This window comes from Stenella coeruleoalba (genome assembly GCF_951394435.1).
Source record: "Stenella coeruleoalba genome assembly, chromosome: 9".
In the NCBI taxonomy this organism is placed as follows: domain Eukaryota; kingdom Metazoa; phylum Chordata; class Mammalia; order Artiodactyla; family Delphinidae; genus Stenella; species Stenella coeruleoalba.
The window spans coordinates 103,516,170-103,543,103 of NC_137155.1; the positions used below are offsets into that span (position 1 = coordinate 103,516,170).

Genomic DNA, 26,934 nt, shown 5'->3' on the forward strand with positions numbered 1-26,934 from the left:
CAGAAATCCAGATGGTGTAGTATTGATGTAAAGACAGAGACATCGATGGAACAAAATAGAGTTCAGAAACAGATCTGCACCCACACATACATGGACAATGGATTTCCAACACAGTTTCAAAGGCAATTCGGTGGAAAAGAATAGATTGTTCAAGCAGTGGTGCTGGAATAATTGGTTACCAAATGCCAAAAAATAAACTTTCATTCATACCTCATACTATATATAGAAATTAACTCAAAATAGGTCATGGACCTAAGTATAAAATTTCTAGAAGAAAACATAGGAGATAATCTTTGTCATCTTGGGTTAGAGAAGATTTAACTAGGTATGACACCAAAAGCACAATCCATAAAAGAAAATTTGGTAAATTTGTTTTCATCAAATTAAGAATGTCTGTACTTTGAAAGATATTGGTAAAAGAATAAAAAGACAAGCCACTGAATGGGGAAGATATTTGCAAGTCAGGTATTGTGATAAAGCACTTTTAAAAAATGAGCCAAAGATCTGAATAAATATTTCATCAAAAGAAAAAATACAGATGGCAAATGAGCACGTTAGTCATCTGGGAAATTCAAGTTAAATCCACAAAAAGATACCACTACACACCTATTAGAAGGGCTAATGTTAAACTGACTGACTAAACCAAGTACTGGTGAAGATGTAGAAGAACCAGAGTTTTCCGACACTTGTGATGGAGATATAAAATGGTAGAAGCACTTTGGAACAGTTCGGCCATTTCTTTATAAATGAAGTATACACACAGGCATTCCATTTCTAGTTACTACCCAAGAGAAATGAAAGCCTAAGTCCATACAGAGACTTGGATGTGAATGTCCATGGCAGCTTTATTTACAATAGCCAAAAGCTGAAAACAACTCAAATGCCCTTCAGTGGGTGAATGGAAAAACAAATTGGGGTATATACGTACAATGGAATACTACTCAACAATAAAGAGAGTGAACTACTGACACAGGAAACAACACTGATGAATCTTAAAATAAATACACTGAGTAACAGAAACCAAAAAATAGTACACAGTGTATGATTTCATTTATAAAAATTCTAGGAAATGTGAACTAATTTATAGTTATAAAAAGGTCAGTGGTTGCCTGGGGATATTGCTGGGGCGGGGGTGTGGGGGAGAGGGACGGAGACGGGTGTGAGGGAGGAAATATACAGGGCCAAAAGGAAACATCTGAGGGTGACAGACTTATCCACTATCTTGATTTCAGTAACAGGTTCACGGTTACACAAGTTATATCAAAACTTATCAAATTATACACTTTAAATATGTACAGTTTATGATATGTCACTTATACCTCAATAAAGCCGTTAAAATGCATTTATCAGGCTTCAGACTATATACCCCATATCATGCATGAATATATTAGTGTATGGCTGTGTCAAGTAGATTTAATTAGAAATTCTATATTTCTGTATTTGCTGTTGTGGTATGAGTTAAATTTTAAAGTATTTTTGAGTTCCTATTCATATTCTTGACCCTACACAGGTACTGTAAGAGTTACAAGTAAGTATGTATAACATTTATTCCCTTCATGGAATTGAGAGTCTTCCTAAGAAGATTTTCGTGACATGAAACACTTTCGGCACAACTAAAAGTCTTTGTACAGTTAAGTGAAGTGAAAAATTGAAAAGCACACGAGTTCCTCCATTGCACACATGTCCTAAATGCTATGTGCAGACACTGGATACACTTGATCATTACTTCCCTTAAGGAGCTCACAGTTTTATGGAGCGAAGAGAAAAGTGAGCAGTTAGAACACAATGCGACAAGTGACATGGCAGATATGTGGAGGACTGAGAAAAGTATTTTGGGAGTACACAGGAGGGAACTTAAAGGGGGAGAAATTCAAGGAAAACTTTACCTGTGGAGTTAATGGTGAGCTGACTCTTAGATGGCATGTTAGGTTATGCCAGAGAATAGGTGATGACAAAATTATTCACGGCAGACGAAGTAACATATTCAAAGACATAGTGGGTACACAGCAGTATTTGCTTCCCAGCCCAACACAAATGAAGAGCACCCCTTTTATTCATGATGGTTCCAAATGTAAGGCTCGGAGTGGCAAGAGATGAAGTTGGACATACAGGCGGAGTTAGGCATAAATGTTCTTCTGTGCCACCTTATGGAAACAGGTAATTATTCTAATGGCAAAAGACTTTAAAGCACTGGGAGCAGGGTGATGACAGGATCACATTTTCACTGTAAGAGAAAGAGGTGCTGAACTAACCCTTAGATCATGACTAAACTTTGGGTGGAGAGGAGGGTGGAGGAGACACTCCCGCCTGGGATGCTATCAGCACAATAAAGGCCCCTGTTGTCTGATCCCTCTTCCTTTATCAAGTGCGTAACACTAGGGAGACAAATAAGTCAAAGACTGACTCATAGTCCTAACAATATTTAGGCCTCAGGAGCAAAACTACAGCTACATAAGGAACAACCATCTCTGAGAACAATCTGAAGACTATCAGAACAGATTTTTCAACAACTAAGGATATAAAGAAAAGGCCACTTCGCGATGGATGCGCAGAGACTTGGTCTAGTCAGAACCCACATCCCCCAGTGTAGCAACCCACAGCAGGAGGGATATCATGACGGCACAGGTGGCCCCTGAGGAGCAAGGGGTCCAGGCGCCATGTCAGGCTCCCCCGCCCAGGGGACCTACACCAGGAAGATGAGCCCTCACAACGTCTGGCTTTGCAAACCAGCAGAGGCTAACCTCCAGGAGAGCCAGAGGGCTGCTGTAAGCCAAGACTCCACTCAGGAAGGGCACGTGCACCAATGCATTCGCTCTGAGTTCCAGCAGAGGCAGCTGGAAAAGCAACTGGGTCATACAAGGAGACTCATGACTAATTTTAGGGGCTGTGGAGGAGCAGGGATCTGGTGGAACTTTCTCCAGGGACAGAAGTGCTGCCATCTTTCTTTTACTCTCCTTCCACCTGGATGGCCTGGTACTGGTAAGCACCATTTCTATCACTGTCCATGAACCTAGCTAACACCATGCGGCCCCTCCTGGAATTCCCCTGAGGACCAGCCCTGCCCAACCCGCCCACCCCCTCCAAAGCGGCTCCTGCCCCACCCCACCTGGCAGGTGGCCACAGCCAGCACTGGCGCCCCTCCAAAGCAGCTCCTGCTCCATGGGGCACCAGTGTGCCCGTAGCAGTTGCAGTCAGCTGGCCTGGGGGCCAGCCCCGCCCACCAGTGCCCCCTCAGCAATCACGGCCCAGCCACAGCAGGGAGGTGCATGCACCCCACACAAGGGGATGTCCCTGAAGCACCTGGCTCTGGTGACTGGGGGTGGGATTCACCACTTGGCCCCACAAGACACCTACATACAGCCATTCCTTCAAGACCAGGAGATGCAGCTGATATGCCTAATACACAGAAACAGACACAAAGAGGCAAAACGAGGAGACAATACCTTCCGGATGAAAGAACAAGACAAAACTCCAGAAAATGAACTAAATGAAATGGAGATATGCAATTTATCAGATAAAGAGTTCAAATGAATAGACACAAAGATGCTCACCAAACTTGGGAGAAGAAAGGATGAACTCAGTGAGAATTTAAAAAAAGAAATAGGAAAATATATATATATATATATATATTTTTTTTAAATCAGAATTGAAGAATATAATAACTGAAATGAAAAATACACTAGAGGGAATCAACAGATGAGAGGATACAGAAGAACGGATCAGCAAACTGGAAGACTAGGTAGCAGAAATCAATCAGAAGAGCCAAAAGAAAAAAGGACTTAGAAAAAATGAGGGTAGTTTAAGGGACCCGTGAGACAACATCAAGCATGCTAACATTTGCATTACAGGGGTCCCAGAAAAAGGAGAGAGAGAAAGGGACAGGAAATCTATTTGAAGAAATCAGCCTGACAGCTTCCCTAACCAGGCAAAGGAAACAGACATCCAGGTCCAGAGATCCCAAACAAGATGAACACAAAGAGACTCACACCAAGTCACATTATTATTAAAATGTCAAAAGTTTAAGATAAAGAGAGAATCTTAAAAGCAGCAAGAGAAAAAACAACTAGTTACATACAAGGGAACCCCTACAGTTCAGCTGATTTTTCAGCAGGAACTTTACAGGCCAGAAGAGATTGGTATGATATACTGAAAGTACTGAAAGGAAGAAACTTACAACCAAGAACACTCCACCCCAGGGGTCCCCAACCCCCAGGCCGTGGACTAGTACTGGTCCTCAGCCTGTGAGGAACTCGTCCACACAGCAAGAGGTGAGCGCCAGGTGAGCAAGCAAAGCTTCATCTGCCGCTCCCCATCGCTCGCATTACCACCTGAACCATCCCACCCCCCCTCCCCCATCCATGGAAAAATTGTCTTCCACAAAACCGGTCCCTGGTGCCGAAAAGGTTGGGGACCGCTGCTGTAACCAATAAGACTATCATTCAGAATTGAAGGAGAAATAATTCCCCAAGCAAGCAAAAGCTAAAAAAGTTAGTTCATTACCACTAAACTGGCTTAACAAGGGACTTCATTAAAGGGAAAAGAAAAGGCCACAACTAGAAACAAGAAAATTATGAAAGAAAAAAAATCTCACTGGTAAAGGCAAACATATAGTAAAGGTAGTGTCTCAACGACCTATAAAGCTAGTATGAAGGTTAAAAGACAAAACTGGTAAATATCATCTGTATCTAAAATAAATATTTAAGTGATATACAAAATAAAAAGATGTAAAATATGACATCAAAAACATAAAGTGTGGGGCTTCCCTGGTGGCGCAGTGGTTGAGAGTCCGCCTGCCGATGCAGGGGACATGTGTTCGTGCCCTGGTCTGGGAAGATCCCACATGCCGCGGAGCGGCTGGGCCCGTGAGCCATGGCCGCTGAGCCTGCGCTTCCGGAGCCTGTGCTCCGCAACGGGAGAGGCCACGGCAGTGAGGGGCCCGCGTACCGCAAAAAAAAAAAAACATAAAGTGTGATGGGGAGGGAGGGTGGGATGTAGTGCTTTTACAATGCACTCAAACTTATGCAACCGTCAACTTAAAATGGACTGCTATATACATAGCAGGTTGTTATATAGGAACATCATAGTATCCACAAACATAAAACCTGTGAAAGATACACAAAAACTAAAGAGAAGGGAATACAAACATAACACTAAATAAAGTCATGAAGTCACAAGGGAAGAGAACAAAAAAAGAAGAAGAATTATCAAAAAACCCAGAAAACAATGAACAAAATGGTAATAAATAAATACCTATCAATAATTATTTTAAATGTAAATGAACTAAGTGCTCTAATCAAAAGACATATGGTGGCTGAATGAAAAAACACAAGACCCAAATATATGCTGCTTACTAGAAACTTACTTCAGATCTAAAGGCACACACAGGCTGAAGGTAAAGAGATGGAAAAAGATATTCCATGCAAACGGAAATGAAAGGGAAGCTAGAGTAGCAAAACACAAATTCAAAAAGACACATGCACCCCAAGGTTCACTGCAGCATTGTTTACAATAGCCAAGATATGGAAGCAACCTAAGTGTCCATCTATGGATGAATGGATAAAGAACATGTGATATATATATGTATATGTATGTGTATATACGTATATATATATATACACACACATACATACAATGGAACATTAGTCAGCCATAAAAAAAAAACCTGAAATCTTGCCATTTGCAACACATGGATGGATCTAGAGGGTATCATGCTAAGTGAAATAAGTCCGACACAGAAACACAAATACCATATGATCTCACTTATATGTGGAATCTAAAAAACAAAACAAAACAATATGAAAATAGGCTCACAGATACAGAGAACAAACAGTGGTTGCTAAGGGGAGGGCAGTGGTAGGGTGGGTGAAATAGGTAAAGGGGATTAAGACGCACAAACCTCCAGTTATAAAAGAAATAAGCACCAGGGACATAATATGCAGCATAGGGAATATGGTCAATAACACTGTAGTAACTTTGTATCATGACAGATGGTCACTAGGCTTATCATGGGGATCAATTCAAAATGTATATAAATGTCAAATCACTATGTTGTACACCTGAAGCTAATATAATATTGTATGCCAACTATACTAAAATAATAAACAAATAAATAAATAAAAATTTAAGAAAAAATTTAGCCCTTGGGATTAGATTACCATGCCAAGGAAACAGGGAAGAGAACGAATATCAATATTTACTATCTACTGTGTAAAGATCTTTTCTTAAAAATATAATTTATTGAGATGAAATTCACACTGCATAAAATTAACTATTTTAAAGTAAATAACGCAGTGCATTTACTGCATTCACAATGTGTGTAAGCACCATCTCTATCTAACTGCAAACCATTTCCATCAGTTGAAAGTGAAAGCCCCTACCCATTAGCAGTTTCTCCTCACTACCCCTCCCCCCAGTCCCTGGCAACCACTAATCTACTTTCTGCCTCTATGAATCTTCCTCTTCTGGACACTTCATATAAGTGGAGCCATACACTATGTGACCTTTTGGGTCTGGCTTATTTCACTCAGCACAATGTTTTCAAGGTTCATCCACGCTGTAGCGTGTGTCAGTGCTTCATTCCTTTTTCTTTTTTTGTTTAATTCTGGTAAAACGAGCATAACATAAACTTTACCACCTTAATCATTTTTAAGTATGCAGCTCAGAAGTGTTAAGTACCTTCACACTGTTGTACAACTAACGTCCTGAACTCTTTTCACCTTGCAAAACTGAAACTCTATTCTCATTAAAGAACAATTCTCCATTTTCCTGTCCCCCAGGCACTGGCACCCACCACTGCACTTGCTCCTTCTATGCATTAGATGACTCTAGGTGCCTCATACAAGTGGAATCATACAGCATTTGTCTTTTTGTGACTGGCTTATTTCACTTAGGCATCATTCCTTTTCACAGCTGAATGATATGACACTGTATGTAGGAACCACAATTTATTTATCCATTCATCTGTCAATGGATGCTTGGGTTGTTTCTATACTTTGCCTATTATCGTAAGGGTCTTTTAAAATAATACAACTAGCATACTTGGTAAAAAAAAAGCTTGGAACATGGAAATAAAGGCAACCAGGATGGAAGCAGGACACCTAGAATATCCTGGTTCATCTATTCTGAGAATACAGTCCACATTCAACATGGTGGCATCCAATGACATCACAGATATTTATTAACTAGGGACTGTGAGAGATAAAAATACGCATAAAATTTGGTCTTGCCCTTTAAGAAATGTAAAGTCCCTTGAGAAAGTCAATCCACATAGTAACGTATACCACAAGGCTGAAACAAGAATCTGGTACACCTTCACATGCGACAGAGGATGCAACCTGGCCTAAGAGAGTGGAAGACTTGCACAGGCAGAGAAAGGTTGAGAGAAGACCATGGGAACAGTGTGAACCAATATGGGCCCGGAAATGGAAAAGTGCATTTGCAAATATCACATCAATTTTAGTCATGACTATTTACATGCTACAAACTCATTTTGTCCTACTGTGAAGCAATTTAACTTAGTAGTCCAGATGAACTAGCGTATGTGAATGTTAATACAAATTAAAATTAAATGAATGGTAATTATAATCATCGTCCAAGAACAAACATGAAGTGCTAATTTTAAAACAAGTGAAAGTTTAAGACCTCCAATGGATGGTAACTGCCTACTCTCTTCCTGGAGAAAATCTCCTGAGATGGGGCTTCCAGAGTATCGCTCAATATCACGTCCTCATTTAGAAAATTAAATACTTCCCTGGTTCTTTTGCTTTGGTTTCACTTCTTCCTCTACCCTCCTTAAAGAAAAGAACACCTGTTTAGAATCCACTTCATGAACATTCCCTCACAATGACATATTAAAATAAAATCATATACTCAGCTCTCTGCTTTGATGCTAAACAAGTCTGATTCTTTGCACTTTTTTTTTAATAAGGGAAATGGGAAGGCAGGGGTGAATATGAGAAATATTAACAAGATGAATATGAGGAGGGCCATTGGGTATTGGTACAGGAAGGTGGAGACATCTAACAAACTCCCCAGTTTCTAGTTCGGCATACTGAACAGAAAGTGCCTGAGGATGAAAGTACAAGGAAGGGAGAAAAGGAGAGAGGAGGGAGCGAGGGAAGGAGGGGGGGAAGGAAGGAGGGACACACACACACACACACACACGCACACGCATGTATGGGTCACACTGTGGAAATGACCAATGTGAGATGGCTGCAGAACAACACGTGGAGCACAAAGGCAGGGTTATCTGCTCCTAGCTCAGGGGTGGGTGGTGGGTTAGAGGTGTGCATCTGGGGACAAGTGTGTGGGTGAAGCGGAGGAGCAGTAGAAGAGACAGCTAAAGAACAGCCAGAGGAGAAGGAGGAAAAAGGGGAGTGGTGCCCAGATATTAAGAAAGAAGACATCTGTGAAGCAGGGTTACAAACAGCAAGTGCTACTGAGCAATTAAGATAAAAACAAAATCTACAGGACTGGGCAACTAGGAAGTCACTGGTGACCTGAGCAGGAAGAGATAATTAAGTATTTTGGTTTGAAATTCATTTTCAGCTGACTGAATTCCGATAAAAGAAATGAGTTCAAAACCTTTTCCTCTTTTAACTCCTATTGGATGGCTCACCGAAGTTAGGAGTCAAAGAAGAAACAAGAACGCCCATCAGAAACAAAGTAATACCCAGGTGAGAGTTTTAAATTTCCTTCAGAGCGCACCGTGTGCGTGCGTACACACATGCGCACGCGCGCGAGTATGTGTGTGTGTGCACACAGAAAAAGATTTTAGAAGTGACATATCAAATTGGTTCCTGGAAACTCTAAAGAGAGGATTGGTATTAAAAGTGGTGGTCAGTAGGACCTCAAGATGGCAGAGGAGTAAGACGTGGAGATCACCTTCCTACCCACAAATACATCAAAAATACATCTACATGTGGAACAACTCCTACAGAACACCTACTGAATGCTGGCAGAAGACCTCAGACTTCCCAAAAGGGTCTTGCTTGTCCGGCCGGCTGTCAGGCCTGAACCTCTGAGGTTGGAGAGCCGAGTTCAGGACACTGGACCACCAGAGACCTCCCAGCCCCACGTAATATGAATCGGCGACAGCTCTCCCAAACACCTCTGTCTCAACGCTAAGACCCAGCTCCACTCAACGAAGGCAAACTCGAGTGCTGGACACCACAGGCCAAACAACTAGCAAGACAGGAACACAACCCCATCCATTAGCAGAGAGGCTGCCTAAAATCATAATAAGTTCACAGACACCCCAAAACACACCACCGGACACGGTACTGCCGACCAGAAAGACAAGATCCAGCCTCATCCACCAGAACACAGGCACCAGTCCCCTCCACCAGTAAGCCTACACAACCCACTGAACCAACCTTCCCTGGACTTCCCTGGTGGCACAGTGATTAAGAATCCACCTGCCAATGCAGGGGCCATGGGTTCAAGCCCTGGTCTGGGAAGATCCCACATGCAATGAAGCAACCAAGCCCGTGCACAACTACTGAGCCTCTGCTCTAGAGCCCACGAGCCACAACTACTGAGGCTGCGTGCTGCAACTACCAAAGCCCGTGAGCGTAGAGCCCATGCTCTGCAACAAGAGAAGCCACTGCAGTGAGAAGCCCATGCACCGCAACAAAGAGTAGCTCCCGCTCGCCGCAACCAGAGAAAGCCCGCGTGCAGCAGTGAAGACCGAAGACAGCCAAAAACAAAATAATAAGTAAATGAATAATTTATTTAAAAAAAAAATCTTCCAACAAACAAAAGCCCAGGACCAGATGGCTTCACAGGGGAATTCTACCAAACATTTAGAAAAGAGCTAATGCCTATCCTTCTCAAACTCTGCCAAAATATAGCAGAGGAAAGAACAATCCCAAACTCATTCTATGTGTCTACCTACCATCACCCTGATACCAAAACCAGACAAAGATGTCACAAAAAAAAGAAAACTACAGGCCAATATCACTGATGAACATAGATGCAAAAATCCCCAACAAAATACTAGCAAACAGAATCCAACAGCACATTAAACGGATCATACACCATGATCAAGTGGGGTATATCCCAGGAATGCAAGGATTCTTCCATATACACAAATCAATCAATGTGATACACCATATTAACAAATTGAAGGATAAAAACCATCTGATCATCTCAATAGATGAAGAAAAAGCTTTCGACAAAATTCAACACCCATTTATGACAAAAACCTTCCAGGAAGTAGGCATAGAGGGAACTTACCTCAACATAATAGAGGCCATATGTGACAAACCCACAGCCAACATCATTCTTAATGGTGAAAAACTGAAACCATTTCCTCTAAGATCAGGAACAAGACAAGGATACCCACTCTCACCACTATTATTCAACATAGTTTTGAAAGTTTTAGCCACAGCAATCAGAGAAGTAAAAGAAATAAAAGGAATCCAAATTGGAAAACAAGAAGTAACACTGTCACTGTTTGCAGATGACATGATACTATACATAGAGAATCCTAAAGATACTACCAGAAAAGTACTAGTGCTCATCAATGAATTTGGTAAAGTAGCAGGATACAAAAGTAATGCACAGAAATCTCTTGCACTCCTATACACAAATGATGAAAAATCTGAAAGAGAAATTGAGGAAACACTCCCATTTACCACTGCAACAAAAAAAATAAAATACCTAGGAATAAACCTACCTAAGGAGGCAAAAGACCTGTATGCAGAAAACTATAAGACATTGAAGAAAGAAATTAAAGATGATACAAACAGATGGAGAGATATACCATGTTCTTGAATTGGAGGAATCAACATTGTGAAAATAACTATACTACCCAAATAACTATACTACCCAAATCTACAGGTTCAATGCAATCCCTATCAAACTACCACTGGCATTTTTCACAGAACTAGAACAAAATATTTCACAAGTTGTATGGAAACACAAAAGACCCCGAATAGCCAAAGCAATCTTGAGAAAGAAAGATGTAGCTGAAGGAATCAGGCTCCCTGACTTCAGACTATACTACAAAGCTACAGTCATCAAGACAGTATGGTACTAGCACAAAAGCAGAAATATAGAACAATGGAACAGGATAGAAAGCCCAGAGATAAACCTTATCTTTGATAAAGGAGGCAAGAATATACAATGGAGAAAAGACAGTCTCTTCAATAAGTGGTGCTGGGAAAACTGGACAGCAATGTGAATGAATGTGAATGAATGCAATCAGAACACTCCCTGACACCATACACAAAAATAAACTCAAAATGGATTAAAGACCTAAATGTAAGGCCAGACACTATCAAACTCCTAGAGGAAAACATAAGCAGAACACTCTATAACATAAATCACAGCAAGATCCTTTTTGACCCATCTCCTAGAGTAAGGGAAATAAAAACAAAAATAAACAAATGGGACCTAATGAAATTTAAAAGCTTTTGCACAGCAAAGGAAACCATAAACAAGACCAAAAGACAACCCTCAGAATGGGAGAGAATATTTGCAAATGAAGTGACTGACAAAGGATTAATCTCCAAATATACAAGCAGCTCATGCAGCTCAATCACAAAAACAAACAACCCAATCCAAAAATGGGCAGGCCTAATTAGACATTTCTCCAAAGATATACAGATTGCCAACAAACACATGAAAGGATGCTCAACATCACTAATCATTAGAGAAATGCAAATCAAAACTACAATGAGGTATCACCACACACCAGTCAGAATGGCCATCATCAAAAAATCTATAAACAGTAAATGCTGGAGAGGGTGTGGAGAAAAGGGAACCCTCTTGCACTGCTGGTGGGAATGTAAATTGGTACAGCCACTATGGAGAACAGTATGGAGCTTCCTTAAAAAATTAAAAATAGAACTTCCATATGACCCAGCAATCCCACTACCGGGCATATACCCTGAGAAAACCATAACTCAAAAACAGTCATGTACCACAGTGTTCATTGCAGCACTATTTACAATAGCCAGGACATGGAAGCAACCTAAGTGTCCTTCGACAGATGAAGGGATAAAGAAGATGTGGCACATATATACAATGAAATATTACTCAGCCATAAAAGGAAACGAAACTGAATTATTTGTAGTGAGGTGGATGGACCTAGAGTCTGTCGTACATAGTGAAGTCAGAAAGAGAAAAACAAATACCGTATACTAACACATATATATGGAATCTAAAAAAAAAATGGTTCTGACGAACCTAGGGGCAGGTCAGGAATAAAGATGCAGACGTAGAGAATGGACTTGAGGACACGGGGAGTGGGAAGGGTAAGCTGGGACGAAGTGAGAGAGTGGCATTGACATATATACACTACCAAACGTAAAACAGATAGCTAGTGGGAAGCAGCCACATAGCACAGGGAGATCAGCTCAGTGTTTTGTGACCACCTGGACGGGTGGGATAGGGAGGGTGGGAGGGAGACGCAAGAGGGAGGGGATATGGGGATACATGTATACGTATAGCTGATTCACTTTGTTATACAGCAGAAACTAACACACCATTGTAAAGCAATTATACTCCAATAAAGATGTTAAAAAAATAAAGAAAGAAAAATAAAAGTGGTGGTCACAAGGAATTTGAGCCTCTGTCTTTAATATTCCTCATAATTAGAAGTTATTCATGTACATACTTAAAAATTAATTTAAAAATAAAATTTTCTATAAATAAGGAGATAATCTGTTAATCAGTCTCAGAGTTGGCCATGTACAGGTGTACTATTAACTATTCTCAGCCAGGTTGGGGGTCTTGATTCTTAATGTAAATAAGACCCTCACTGTAGTTTACGTTCTAGTTTTAATTGTAACATTTTAATTCTTAACATTAAAAAAATTATATCTTAAGGCTCCCTCCAACTAAATAATACTAACTGGAATTAATTTCATATGAAAAATATTTTATAACAAATCAAAACTTAAGGGAGTTGAATGTATGTCAACAGATGGCTAAGTTATTTAGAATATGTGGCCAACACGACATTTCCTCAGGCAAGAAGGACTATGTGCTCTGAAACAAGAACAGCAACAGAAGGACACGACAAGTGGACACTGGGAACGAGGGTGTTGAGGGAGTGAGCATTAGTGACTCTGTGACTTCTTCCAGACATCTGACACAGAATACTTTTTCTTTATAATTAAAAATCCTAACTAGATAAACAAATTTATTGGTCACGTATAAGAACATTAGTAATCAATCAAAAGTTAATTTTACCACTCATTTATTACTCTCTGCAATATAACAGAATATAATTAAGTCATATACAATTTGTGGAGAAATTTTCAATACATGGTTTAGAATTATTTTTCCATCAAAGCCATAATTAGGAATATATATTAAGATTTATACTTCAATTTCACATTTGTCATGTCTAAGTATCATTTATTTCTGATTCACACTGGAGAGGGAAAGCTCAGGGTAAAGATTACTAGTGTATTTACAAACCCAAATAAAAACCTCTCCCGCAAAGGACCAGTTTTTAAACACAGTCCCTTCTTCAAGGAACAAAAGAGAATAATCCACTTTAAATTCTGCAAGATGATGGACTATATGGGACCCAGATGAGAAATACATGGAAATACTAAAAATAGATCCAAGCTGATTTGAAAGGTTAAGTGTTTTTTGTTTTAAGTGTATTAAAAAATACCTGCTTTTGGGCCTTGAATAATTTACAGAAAGAATTTCAGGATGAAAATACAACTAACTATAAAAATAACTTCAAAATGGAAATTAGTAAAAGTATTACGAAGTCTATTGGTTGCATCTGAGAAAATTTTTCCTGTTAAAGGAGATTTCAAACAAAGAATAATGCAAAAACTGTCAATCTCTCAGTTGTTTCTTGATTAAGCATAACCAAGAACATGTCAGCAATCTCGCAAAATCTATTCTCACAAAATTCACTGCTGCTTTTAAAATATTTTGTTATAGAAATGTCTGGGCCTCTATAGATAATTTATTAGGTTTGAGCCTGTTCCATTTTCACTTTGTGAACCATCTCCTCTAATCACCTTGAGAGTCTATTATACCAAAGAGTAAATTGATTGCTAAAAATAAGGACATCATATCCCCCCAAATGTTGGATTTTTCAAAACTGAACACTAAACAGGCAGCAAAGCAACGTTTTGGAAAGCATATCCACTGACATGGCATCAGTTTTAAAAGGTCTTAAAGATTTCAAATAAAAAGTGTAATGCACAGATTCTTTGTGTTTCCAATGGACAACAAAACTATAATCGATATTAATTATATTTGGCTAAAAATACATAGCCAAGATGCTCCTCACAGCCTAATTCTTTGTGGCAAGTAATATGCTTGTAAAATCTACTTAGTGGTAATTTTTTAATTAGTATAAAATCTTCCATATTTAAATATAAGAAGCTATTTCAGAGGAATTCAGTAATAAATCTGTCATATCACACCAGGTATTCAAGTCTAAAGCTATAGTTTATACCAATGATGCAGCAATAGCAGTTGGCAAATTAAATTTTTTAAAAAACATTTTCATTTTTGAAGCAAAAATATCACCAAATTATTTTATACAGGATTCAATACACTTGCAATTTACAATTAAAGTTATAATCATCACTAAAAATTACTAAAATAAGAGAAAAACTGCACTTATACAGATAAATTATAATTTTCCTTGCTCCTTCATTTCTCATTTAACTGAGAACACTGGCTGAATTCACAGGAGCAAATGAGAGCATCCTAAGGGTCAGGACTTCCTTGTGAGAGGCAATGAGAAAGAGTGAAAAATTTCACAGCTTGGAATTTGGTTGCTAAATACATCCTCTATTCTAGTCTTATAAGCTTTTCAGCTAGTAAATCAAAATCCCGTTATACACTAGGATAATATTCATGACAATTCTCTATATTTTATCTTCTTAAAATCAAAGACTCAATTCTAAAGGGTTAATAGAGGCATTACAAAGTAACTCTCTAGTTTGCATTTCCCATAATACTAAAATAAAGCTTTTTCTTTTAGTCTAGAAATTTGCTTTTTTAATACTGTGAAAAGCCTCTATGAATCTGTTTAACGTATTTACTTCTTTTCATCTATTCAGTGCCACTGGGCATAACATGTAGTGCAGTGCGTGTTGATATTTTGCAAAGCACCACATGACTCACTGTACCCTAATGCACTCCATTAATCCTGTTTGGACAGCTGGGTCCAGGCATTTGTTAGCTGCATTTTAATTGTTCCATCTCTCTTTTTCTTCTTTTTATTTATCTCTATGGCAAACTACTCAGGAATTTAATTTGTTGATCTTCAAAAAGCACATTTTGCCATTAATTTGTTTTCTTTGTATTAAAACTGTACTCAGCATGTAATTTTCTTCCATAAAATCTATACATTACTATTAACAATTAATCTTAAATAACAGAGCACAGTGAATTTCATAAATGATAAAATGGTAGGTTGGCTATAATATCACAGAAATTATTTGTTGGACTGCCATAATACAAACGATCACAGTTAGCTACAAATCAAGTTACTAAAGTGTATATTTATGGCATTTTCAAGATTAGCACACTATAAGCAGATGTCAAAATGATAACAAGTCCTATAATGCAAACACAAAAGAAATAAGACCTCTAAGTAAATGAGCTTTGTATTAGTCTGTGCAACAGCGGTCCCTTCTACCTTTACATTTAGATTCCACTTGTATTAAAACATGAACTTCTCTGTAAGCATTATGAAGATGACCGCAAAGCTTATACCCTTCCTGGCACAGCCTGCATCCCCGACAGCTGTGGGCCTTGAATAAATAATGGAGGCCACATAAGCGCTAAAACAAAAGCAATTCAAAGTTACTTGCAATCTTTGTCATAAGCATGTTGCTAAGGTTGAATAATGGGATTTTTCTAATCATTTGTGAACACTCCAGTCAAAATCTAAGTCTAGAAAACAGAACAAAACTGCCTAGTGGAAATTTTTGTCTGAAATAATAGTTAGCCAAGAACTGAGAATACAGTCTGCAACAGTGCTTTATAAAAGAAAAGAACACCAAACGAAGGAAGATTTATTCAACTATTTCAATGACAAAGTGGAAATATTTTACTTTTAAATGATGACCAAAATTCTCTGTGAATTGAAAAATTAAGAAAACTATATAAATGACAAGCCAGTAAAAAGCTGAAGAGCTAAAGGATGTCCTTTAAATCAGTGTGTGCTCTCCTAGATCTTACTGCTTTCAAGTCTATTCCCTGGACATAAAGCAGCTTAAAATAAGTGTTACATATTCTCAATTTTTTAAACCACATACTAAATTACACATTTTTTAAAACATTTCGCGTAGGGAAAAATTAGTATTTTCTAGACATTAAATATTGTTTTTTTTAAAAAAAATCACAGTTTCCTCACTAGAGGACTCCAAAGCTTAATTAGTCAATGAAAAAAATAAAGTCTGTTGTTTGGACAAGGACTATTTCTAAGTACTTGAAACAATAAGTGGTCTTTATTTGATAAAAGTACTTATTTTGGTACAGTTCTGTATATAAATGAATTACAGAAGTAAAGGCATAAAATAATGTGGGAGGGAATAATACATTTCAAAGAGTGATCTCTTTGAAAAACAGTTTAGAAACTACAACTTTAGCAAGAAGTTTGATACTTAAAAAGGTACTGACTTTAAATGAAAAGTTCTCATTTAAACTTACCCAGTGTTCTTGACATAACAGGCAGTGCGGAGCTCAAGACCAAGATTGACACACAATTCCCAATGATCTGATATGAGAAATCAGAAAGAATATTGGGCAGTTACACAGTATACGGATAAGTAAAATCCATTCACATTCTGACAAGTTACTGGACATTTCAGTTACCTACTGTTCTTTGCTAACTTCTGAATGATACAATTCAACATAGAAAATAAAGAGAATAGAAACTTTTCTACCAACATTTAAAGTTCTATCTGTGAGTTCTAGAAGATATTTACAGTACCTGACACAAATATAAAGTTATAGAACACAAATTACTTCACACCTCAGATAACGCAGTTTACATTATTGACTGAGGTTGATGATTTCAAAAAGGTTTGCCTAACAAGTAAAAATTAATATTTTTAATACTTCTGACTCTACTTTTAAAGCCAAGACTACTGCTCAAGATAGATAATATCTACTTCTAATATGTTTAACTATTATAAGATTTAATATCAAAAAGCTAGAAATCCAAAACACCTAAATTCTAGTAATTTTCACTGTATCCTATACTTATTCTTTCATATTAAGTAAGAGATGCTGAAAATATTACTTAGTACTTATGATTACTTAAACTAGATGCTAAGTATCTCAAGAAGCCATAGCATTTTAGATAAAGATATATAAAAATAACTTCTCCCCTTTAGAATAAGCTGAAAATATGGAGTATATAATAAAAAAGAAAAGAAGCCAGCAGCTCTTGTTATTCTTCATTGTCAGCCTGTGGGAATATTTTACAAATGCAGTCACTATATAAGATAACAGCCTTTGTTATTCCAAAGCCAATGACATATTGTAGAAAGTCAAATTAGCCTCAGACTACAAAATGTTTCTGAATAGAACTCTTCCGTCTTGCTTTAATTATTCAAATTTGAAATACTTTGTCTCTACTACTTGTAGCAACTAAGTTCTTCAGATTTCAAACAAGTTCCCTGAAGTACAGTCAGCACAATCAAAGTTACTCATTAGCAATACGTTTTCTTTGTAGGAAAAAGAGTCCTTTCAGGAGCCGTCTATAGCTAGTTAACAAGCTCTGCGGCTCTATGCATTTACAAGTGAATGGGTGCCATCCAAATTAAACAGAGCACATCCTTTTCCCACTCATTCAGCATTTTGAAAATCTTCCAGTGCGTGTGTTTACGCAACTTACAAACAAATACCTAGAACCGCAAATGAACCATTCACTGCGATTACTAAATAAAACAGTCTGTCTTGGAAGGCAAAAGGGAGGCACAGTCACCTAAGACTTTACCTTACCTTTGTCATCGTTGTGTCATCCTTCTTGGGAATAAAGTTTCCAAAAAATCGGAGGCTATAGAAACCAACAACAGAGGACACCATAAGATAGCTGTGAGAATCAAGGAAAAACTCTCCAAAGAATTGTTTCCTTAAGTTCTCAATTGTCTCCAAAATGTCTTAAGGCCGAAAGGAAAACCAAAACAAAACAAAATGCCACTTGGAGTGCTTGAGGAAGACTGACTTGTTTTTTCTTCCAGGAGAGTGTCTTAGTAAATTACCACTGTCCCAGAAAACTAGACAGAAAACTTGTTAACAGACAGAAGTTCAGTTAAAGAAAGGATACAATATCAAAATGATTTCAAGTGCAGCTCCCACAAAACCAAAAGCAGAAAGAGAAGCATTTCCTATTCCAGGCCCCTGGGGGGAAAAAAACACTTTTCAGAATTCAATGACACTATTATATTTGGTTTCCCTAAAATTGTTGTCTCATAAATATAGGACAGTTGAAATTAGGAATGTTTAATACCCTGGAGTAACATCTAGAGGTTCAAAGGAAAATAAAATGTGACGAGACTGAATTCATCAACTAATTCAACCACATGTTAACACTTTTAACAAGCTCAAAACATTTCTGATTTATCTCAAATGTAATTTAAGTTACTTATCAAAATGATATGATTATGCTTATTGTTAAATCCTAAATATTCTTGGAAGAAGTTTTTTAAAAATATAATAGTATAATAAGAATAGAACAAATAATTGAACACTGAGGTAACATATAAAAACTATACAATTAAAATATGTCAAAAGGAAGGTAAGCAAAGAAAGAAAGTGAATGCACATATCCTGTTACTACTCTTGAAAGTTTCCTTTCCCTAAATCTTCCTTGGGAATTCAGGGATTTAATTAACACAGATTTTCCAAATGCAATGCTATAAATTTTTTCCTAAACATCATACCTATTCTCAAAACCTATCTTTATCTAGAACTTAACAAAACAAGTAGAAAAAGTAATATTTATTAACGAGGCCAGACAGGCAAAAACTCATTTCTTACTGAAGTAGGAACAATGTTTTCAAAGCTTACTAATTAAAGAAACTCTCTGAATACAAACTACTACTGTGCTATCAGCTTCAATTACATCTAACAGATATACCAGGATAATTAAGAATATAAAGTCAGCTTAATAAAAAAATAAACCAATAAATAATATCACATATTATTTACACAATCTAATATAGGCATGAAGAAGTTACAATACCACAGAAATTTCATATATAAATAAGGTAATGGACAAAGAATTTATGAACTTTTGTCAATCTTTTGAAGAAAAAATGAATAATGCTAACAGAAAGCTTATTAACTGGGATGGAAAACACTTTGGAAATATTCTCTGTCTCAAGAGAAGGCCTACAGGCAAGATTAAGATGATCTGATTTATTTACACAATCATAAAAAGAGCATACCACATATAAGTCCTTCTGTACTATGCACGAAAGGAATGGTACAAAAATGTACCACAGGGCTTGGGCCTCACCTAGTATGTGGTATAAGAAAATGGGTTAAAAAATGGATAGAGGGCTTCCCTGGTGGCACAGTGGTTGAGAGTCCGCCTGCCGATGCAGGGACACGGGTTCGTGCCCCGGTCCGGGAAGATCCCACATGCCGCGGAGCGGCTGGGCCCGTGAGCCATGGCCACTGAGCCTGAGCGCCCGGAGCCTGTGCTGCGCAACGGGAGAGGCCACAACAGTGAGAGGCCTGCGTACCACAAAAAAAAAAAAAAAAAAAAAAAAAAAAAAATGGATAGAAGTCAACACAGTAGTTGACTTCTGCTTGATCAATGGCTTTCGGTCTAAACAAAAGACAACGACAAGGCTGTGGATGGAGGAGGACTGCTCACTGCTGTTTTTTGTTAGTGGAATGACAGACCTGAAGCAAGCTGGCAGGCTCGCAGTGGTGGAGAGGCCATGGCAGTGAGAGATGGCACAAGGTCCTGAAGAGGCTGGGGGCAGGGAGCTAAACTGAGAATACTGCTGAAAGAATTAGCTTCTGAAAGAAGAGGGTATCTTCATCTTTGACTGAAGGAAAGGAATTAAGATAAACATTGGCTTTTTTCTATGAGAGAAAAGGTGTATCGTGTGGTTCAGAGAGAGAAGCGGCATGTAGGGAAGCAAAATCTGCACCCCAAAAGGTGTCTCTCTGGCATAAGGATCATTTTAGGCTGATTGTTTTTAAGAAACAGAAGACTCGTAAGTCTTTCTTCTTAGCACCACCCCCACCTCACCCCTTAACTGCCTAAAAGAATTCAGATGAAGGGCCTGGTCCAGGCAGAGCACTATCACCAGAGACAGCTACAAAGAGTATATTGGCTGAGTGTGGTAGACGGAACCCGCAAGACCTGGAGACCAAAGGCCTCTCTGGGTCCCCTCTGTTTACCAAACATATGCTTTCCATCTCCCTGTGAATTGCCTTCCTCCCGCCTGAAGTCCCAAGCTCCTACCCGCTTCTCCTTCTCTTAGATGGAATATAAGCCTCAATTGCCCAACCTGTCCTGGGGTCTCATTATTCTTACCGGGTTCCCACATACACGTAATTAAATTCTGTTTTCTCCTGTTAATCTGTCTCATGTAAATCTAATTCTTAGACCAGCCAGAAGATCCTAGAAAGGGTTAAGGAAAAATTTTTCCCTTCCCCAAAGCATGAAAAGTCTGGAAGAGTTTTGAAGTCATCTCTATGGGAGATGGCAAAGGTGCTAACTTCGAAAAGTATAATAAAATGTCAAAACTTAAATGCTACTTTAAGTATCCAAAAGTTTATAGAGACACCTAGAAAAAGTATGCCATATATGAATACTTAGTGGAAACTACCTTCCATATGGAGAATATATTTAAATAGACTAATTGATGGAACTTAATAAAATCATGAATTTTTAAACAAGAGAAATAATTAAGTTAATTCATGAAAAGATGTATATCTGACTCTCCTCCAGCAACTGAACATTTTGACTCAAGTTCATAAAATGACTCCTTTGAGGCATGAGTCCCTAAAACCACATATTTGGATCCTTTGCAAACGCAACGAATCCATGTAATAAACTCTTTATATTTCACTATTTCACAAAATATACATTTTCTTAAAGGACCACAAATACGAATTTCAGTAAAACAAAGATAAACTCTGATACAAAGTGTAAAAGGAAACTCTGATACTTGATAAAAAGCCGGACAATCCAAAATACGAAATCAGAAACAAAAAACATAGTTTAGAAACACTGTTTATGAAAGCTCACTGCATAAAGAAATTCATACAACTTGAAATATATATATGCAGAAAGGTGAATGTTTTCATTTATTTATTTGAAACACTCAGTTTATACACACAGAATACTTTTGCAAAAGAAAGACATTTTAAAGCACTTTACTTTACCCTTGTTCCCTTTGGCATTGCTGTTTCATCAACCAACAGGCAAAGAATATTACAAGCCACCAAGAGGACCGAAATGGACTACAACACAAAAAGTAAGCCATCAGTTCTGAATTTCAATTTTGTCAATACACATAACGTTAAAATCTAAGTAACCAACCAAATGTATGCTTCAGAATAGAGGAAAAGCAGTCAAGACCAAAACTCTACATATAAACCTGAAGTAATGAGACTATAAAAAACTCCAGAATAAATTCGTAAAAATTCTGCAAAGTACTATGATCTCAAAGCTTAAGAAAAAAGCTATTAATATAGATCCACTTATTAACCGATTTTACCAATTGGAACCCACAACTCCACATATTTAAAAAATGGTTAAAATGTTATCAGAACTAATTTAATAATATAATTTTCAGATCTTATCACAGAGTTTGATCAGGGTATCTGCAACACCTTGTCTCTTCTTAATTTTCAACTGAAACAAAGAATGAATTTCCTGCTTCTATGAGGAAATAGATAATCTTGAGGACTTTTCAAAATTACCATTAATTTCATTTTTTGCTCTATTGAGTTTTTACAAATAAAAGCGTAGACAGATTTTAATCCTGTTGATAGAAAACCAGTTTACCTGAAACCATTTAGCTGAGGGAGTTGCCATACACAAATGCTAAAGTAAATAAAAAATAATCTGCTTTATTTAACTAGGCAAATAAATTCTTACTGTCTCAATAAGAAGGAGAACCATAACAGCAGGATACACCAAGTTTCTTTCCCATGCTGAAGCCTTTTTGCGCCTCTCTATTAGAAGGAAAAACAAAATATAATAAAAGTTTCAGTAATTTCCAAAACTTCTCCCCAGATTCACATTTTCATTCCCTACTAATACAACCAGTATGTATTATTCTTACATAAATTATCTTTTCCTAAAAACATAAATTATTTTTAATTTTCCTCCACACACTATAAAAATCAGAATTTTAAAATCAGTTTGCTACATTAAACAGCTCAATCCTGTGATGTTCAAATTTTAGCAACGTAAAGACGTTTCAATTATTGATGAAACATATTGTGGATATACAGCTTACTCTAAAAATACAGTAATATTTGTATTTCTTTTTTAAATTTACATATTATTATAATGATAGATTTACACACTGATAGAGATCTGGAAATATCAGGTAACATGAGTTAAGAATCCCCTCTAATCCCACATCCTAAAGGCAAACACTTCCAGTTTCCTAAAGGCTGGAAGCAAATCTCTGTTTCTAGTGACAAAGGTCTACTTTGTAACATACCAATCCTTATGTCATGAACAACTGGAAAAGATGGATCAAACTTAAATTTTTAAAAAGAAATGTGTATGAAGATGTCAGAGAGCTACCATAATAATGGAAATTGAAGTCATTCTAGCTTTTTCTGTAGATTCCAAAGGGATTTTTAAATAACTGATTATGATTTCTGCAAATAAAGTAGTTTACTTATTTTCCAAAAAAAAAAGGAGGGAAAATAAAGAAAAAGATTTAAGAGTAAAAAGGTCTAGCATATGTATAACTGGAGTCTGAGGAAATAAAAGAGAATGAGCAGATGCAATATTTGATGAGATGATGGCCAACAATTTCCCAAGTGGATGAAAGACATTAAGCCACACACTCATGAAGTGCCACAGATCTCAAGAAGGATAAATACAAAGAAATAAGACATTAAAAGGTAAGAATAACAGAAGATTACTTATCAGAAATAATACAAGTGAAAAGATAGTGGAGTGATATTTTGGAACATCATCATCTTTGAAAAGTCATTTTGTACACATACAAAACAACAACAACATAAAGTGGACAAATACGTGCTCATCCTCTCTCCAAACTAAAAGACATTCTTTATTAACGGCTTTGGACAGACTGAAAGCTTGTAACATAGAGATTTCACAATTTTAAAAAATATTCCAGACTACAGTAAAGTCTTTAATAAGAAACCAAGACCAATACATAAGTCAAGGAAAAAAATGTACAATACCTAATTTTGTCTTAAGAGTCTTTACATTGTCAAGTTCTTGTTCCAACTCCGTTATATTGTGTTCCACTGATGAAGACAGTCCTATCAAAAGCAAAAACATTTCAGAAACATAACAACAGAACCCCAGAACAGGCAGCCCTCACATTTAATGAAAATATAAAAAACACACTGCAAATCCAGATCACTAATAATGAAAACAAGGGCTGCTGTGACTCACAGAAAAGTACATCCATTTCTTTACTCCTTAAAACTTCCAAGTTCTTGCTGATTAAACACTACATGTTTCCTAGAAAATTTCTGACTCTGGTAAAATTCTTACTTGATCTATTATTAATTTTTCATTAATTACAAAAGCATCATGTGCTTATTATAAAAAGTGAAAGAAAATCAAGATCTCCTCCTCTTCATCCCACCTCACTAACGCAACAACTGTCAAAAGCTTGGGTGAGGTTTTATTCACCTTCATGTACATACTCATAACATACATACAAATCATACTCATGATTTTTACTATGTATTTTACAAGAATGGGTCAAATCAGACATTATTTCACCACTTGCTTTCCTAGTTAATGATATGTCCACACTGACAGTCTCAACTTCTTAACAGCTGAATAATAATTCCAGAATATGGATGTCCTTCAGTTTTATTCAGAATTATTCCGTTTATGAATATTCAGGTTTTCCTCAATTTTTTGCCACTACAAACATTTTTCTATGAACATCCAGTACTTTCTGGTTCTATTATTTTTGTAGGACAGTCTCAAAATTCAGACTGCCGAGTCAAAGGATATGAGTATTTAGAGTTTTAAGAGATATTTAAAAGTTACTTCCCCCCCAAATATTGTGATATATTGTAATAAGTTATTATAATAATTTACATTTCTATGAACACTTTATTATAAAATATGCTTGATGTCAGATGATTTTGCCCAACTGTAGGCTAACATAAGTGCTCTGAGCACCCACTTAAGGTGGGCCAGGCTAAGCTGTGTTTGGTAGGTTAGATATTTTCAACTTATAATGGGTTTACCAGGACGTAACCCATCGTAAGTCAAGGAAGATCTGTGTTTTCCAATCTCTTCCCCAGCAGTGGATGTTGTAACTCTTGAATTTTTGCCAATATGATGGGTAAAAAATATTTTCCCATTGTTACTTTAACATGTACACCTTATTCATATTTTCTGCTTGATTCTTTAGTGGTTTGTATATGTCCATACTCTTTCTATTTTATCTGCTAAATTCTGAAATGGACAAATTTAAATCCCCCACTACAACTGTACTTTGACTGAATAGTTTTTTCTCCGTTTTTAAGAATTTTTTCATTATGCGTTTGTATTTGATAAGATTTGGGGGCTCCTCTAAGACTGTAACATGTTCCTTATGAATCACACCTTTTATCATTGCATCATGACCCTCAGTGTCTTTAATGCTTTTCTTTACATTCATTCCCCCCCCTTTCATATATCATTGCATTGGTAATTTTGGTTAGAGCAATATTCAATGCCTACATTATTACAATATAACTTCTGCCGCTTACCCATGTATGAACTATGATTAGCTTTCCTTTCTTCCATAACATTCTTCTTCCCACCCCCAGAATTAATCTTTTTTTTACATTTGCTTAGTTTTTTATGCATTTACTACTAGTTCGAAGCTAAACCTTCCTCCCAAATGTCTTTATTTCCTCCAGAAGCTTACAAAGAAAAGGTGAATGGGAGGCAATTTTTTTGAAACTATACAAGTCTGAATATGAAAGTTTGGTTAAACATAAATTATTTTTTTATATTTAAAAACTATAAATGAGGAATGAAAAGGCATGTGGTTTACAGGGACTTAAACCCTCATCTTCCATAGCTGTCAGGTAACAGTTAACTTAATGCTGTAAAATCAAGAAATAGCAGGGGAACCTTTTTATTTAGTGTTTACGAGTTTATTATTCTTTATTAGTTAGTTCAAAATTAATTACCCTTCAGAATCGTGAAGTCACTGCTCCACCGCCCCCCAGCTTCCAGTGTCAGCTCTGAGAAGTCTGAAGCTCTTCTTCCTCCTGGGCCTGAGTGTGAACTGCTTCTCATTCTCCCTGAGAGAACGTGTCAGCCTTTATCCCAGTGTCGGTGAGTCACTCTCATGTTCCATGTTGGGCACTGAGTGAGCACTTTCAATCTCCAAGTTCTTGTCCTTTAGAGCTGAGAAATTTTCTTGATGTTGTCATTTCCTCCATCCCGTTTTCTCTCCTCTCCCCACTTGGAATTCTATTAGTTGGATGTTAGATCTCCTGAAATGGTCCTCTACTATTCTTAACTCTTCCCTATGGTTGTCATTGTTGACCTATTTTCTTTAACTTCCAATCTTTTAGATACATTATCATTTCTAAATTTCAAGAGGCCCCTTCTGTTCACTAGCTATTCCATTTTTAATGGAATCCTGGCCCTTCCCATGGATGCACTCTCAGTCTCTCCCAGGATACTGATGATAGATTTTACTTTTTTCTTATCCTGTGCATATTCCGTCTCCCCTTAGTGTTCTTTATTGTTTGTTTGTTTGTTTTGGCCCCTACTTTCCCATGAGAGGCTTTTCTCTTAAGTATGATAAGGCTTAGTCATCTGTTCATATTTAAGAAGGAAGCACTAAAAATGATCATTTGAAACTCTAAGGTTGCATGGGTGGCACCTGACAAGACTTCCTGGTGGGTAATCCAGCTGGGTTTTTCATGGACACCCAACTGCTAGCAGGGTGTGACACTGTCCTCCTGGGTAGACCAGATTCCCCAGATAAGACTCCCTGATCTCCTTCTTGGGGTATTAAAGTTTGGCTGTCCAGGTAATGGGAGATGGGAGCTCACACATTTAGTCTGTAAGCACTCATCCCATCCTCCCCTCCCCCAATCTGTGCCCAGGCCACAGTCTCACTTTCTCTGGAGAATTACCCTCCCTCTACTGCTGAGGTGGGGAAGAGGCAGTGGTCCAGTACCCTGGATGGAGGGGAAACAGGTGGGGATCAAATCGTTTCATAAGCAGGCTTTTCACCGATCCTCCTTATCTTAACTTGTTCCACTCTATCCCCACTTCCATAGGTGGCTGGTAGCACCACTTTGGGGGACTTTAGGGGATTCTGGAATATAAATCAAGCACAGATGGCTTAGGATTCAGCTTTCTTGGGTCTGCTAAATTAGTTACTTCTAAAATTCTCTCAGGTCTGCTAAATTTCAAAAATTTTTTATGGTTTTCTCCTCTCAAGTGTTCCTTCTTTTAGGTTTATGCTTCTCTGACCCTCAGCGTTCTCATCTGTGAAATGGGGGGGTATTATTAGGAGGCTTTCTGCTGAGTCAGAAAACTCAACTCAAAGTACCTTAAAAAATAAAACAATTTCATGTAATTGGAAGTATACACACAGAGTGGGCTTCAAAGTGGGTTTTCCAGCAGCTCAACAGTGACATCCAGGGACTGAATCCTGCCATCCCCAAGTTCGTCTGTTATGAAGACTGGTGCTTTCTTCTTTCATGTAATTTCATAATTTCTGTTTATTTTATTTTGTTCATTATTTCTTCTTTTCCTAGCAAGTGGAATTT

General features: G+C 37.5%; 1 protein-coding gene across 4 annotated transcripts in view; it reads right to left on the reverse strand.

The window, feature by feature from the left end:
* The window catches only part of LMBR1 (limb development membrane protein 1), a 139,686-nt gene that overhangs the window by 15,179 nt on the left and 97,573 nt on the right, over window positions 1-26,934 (reverse strand). For 3 of the 4 annotated variants that reach the window (XM_079931892.1, XM_079931891.1, XM_079931889.1), the window contains 6 exons: window positions 23,365-23,445; window positions 22,073-22,149; window positions 21,355-21,432; window positions 18,272-18,345; window positions 17,947-18,037; window positions 16,648-16,714 (listed from right to left, as the gene is read on the reverse strand). In XM_079931892.1, the coding sequence (XP_079788018.1) occupies window positions 16,648-16,714; window positions 17,947-18,037; window positions 18,272-18,345; window positions 21,355-21,432; window positions 22,073-22,149; window positions 23,365-23,445 (468 nt within the window). The remainder of the gene's footprint in view (window positions 1-16,647; window positions 16,715-17,946; window positions 18,038-18,271; window positions 18,346-21,354; window positions 21,433-22,072; window positions 22,150-23,364; window positions 23,446-26,934) is intronic. The other variant, XM_079931890.1, reaches the window with a different exon arrangement.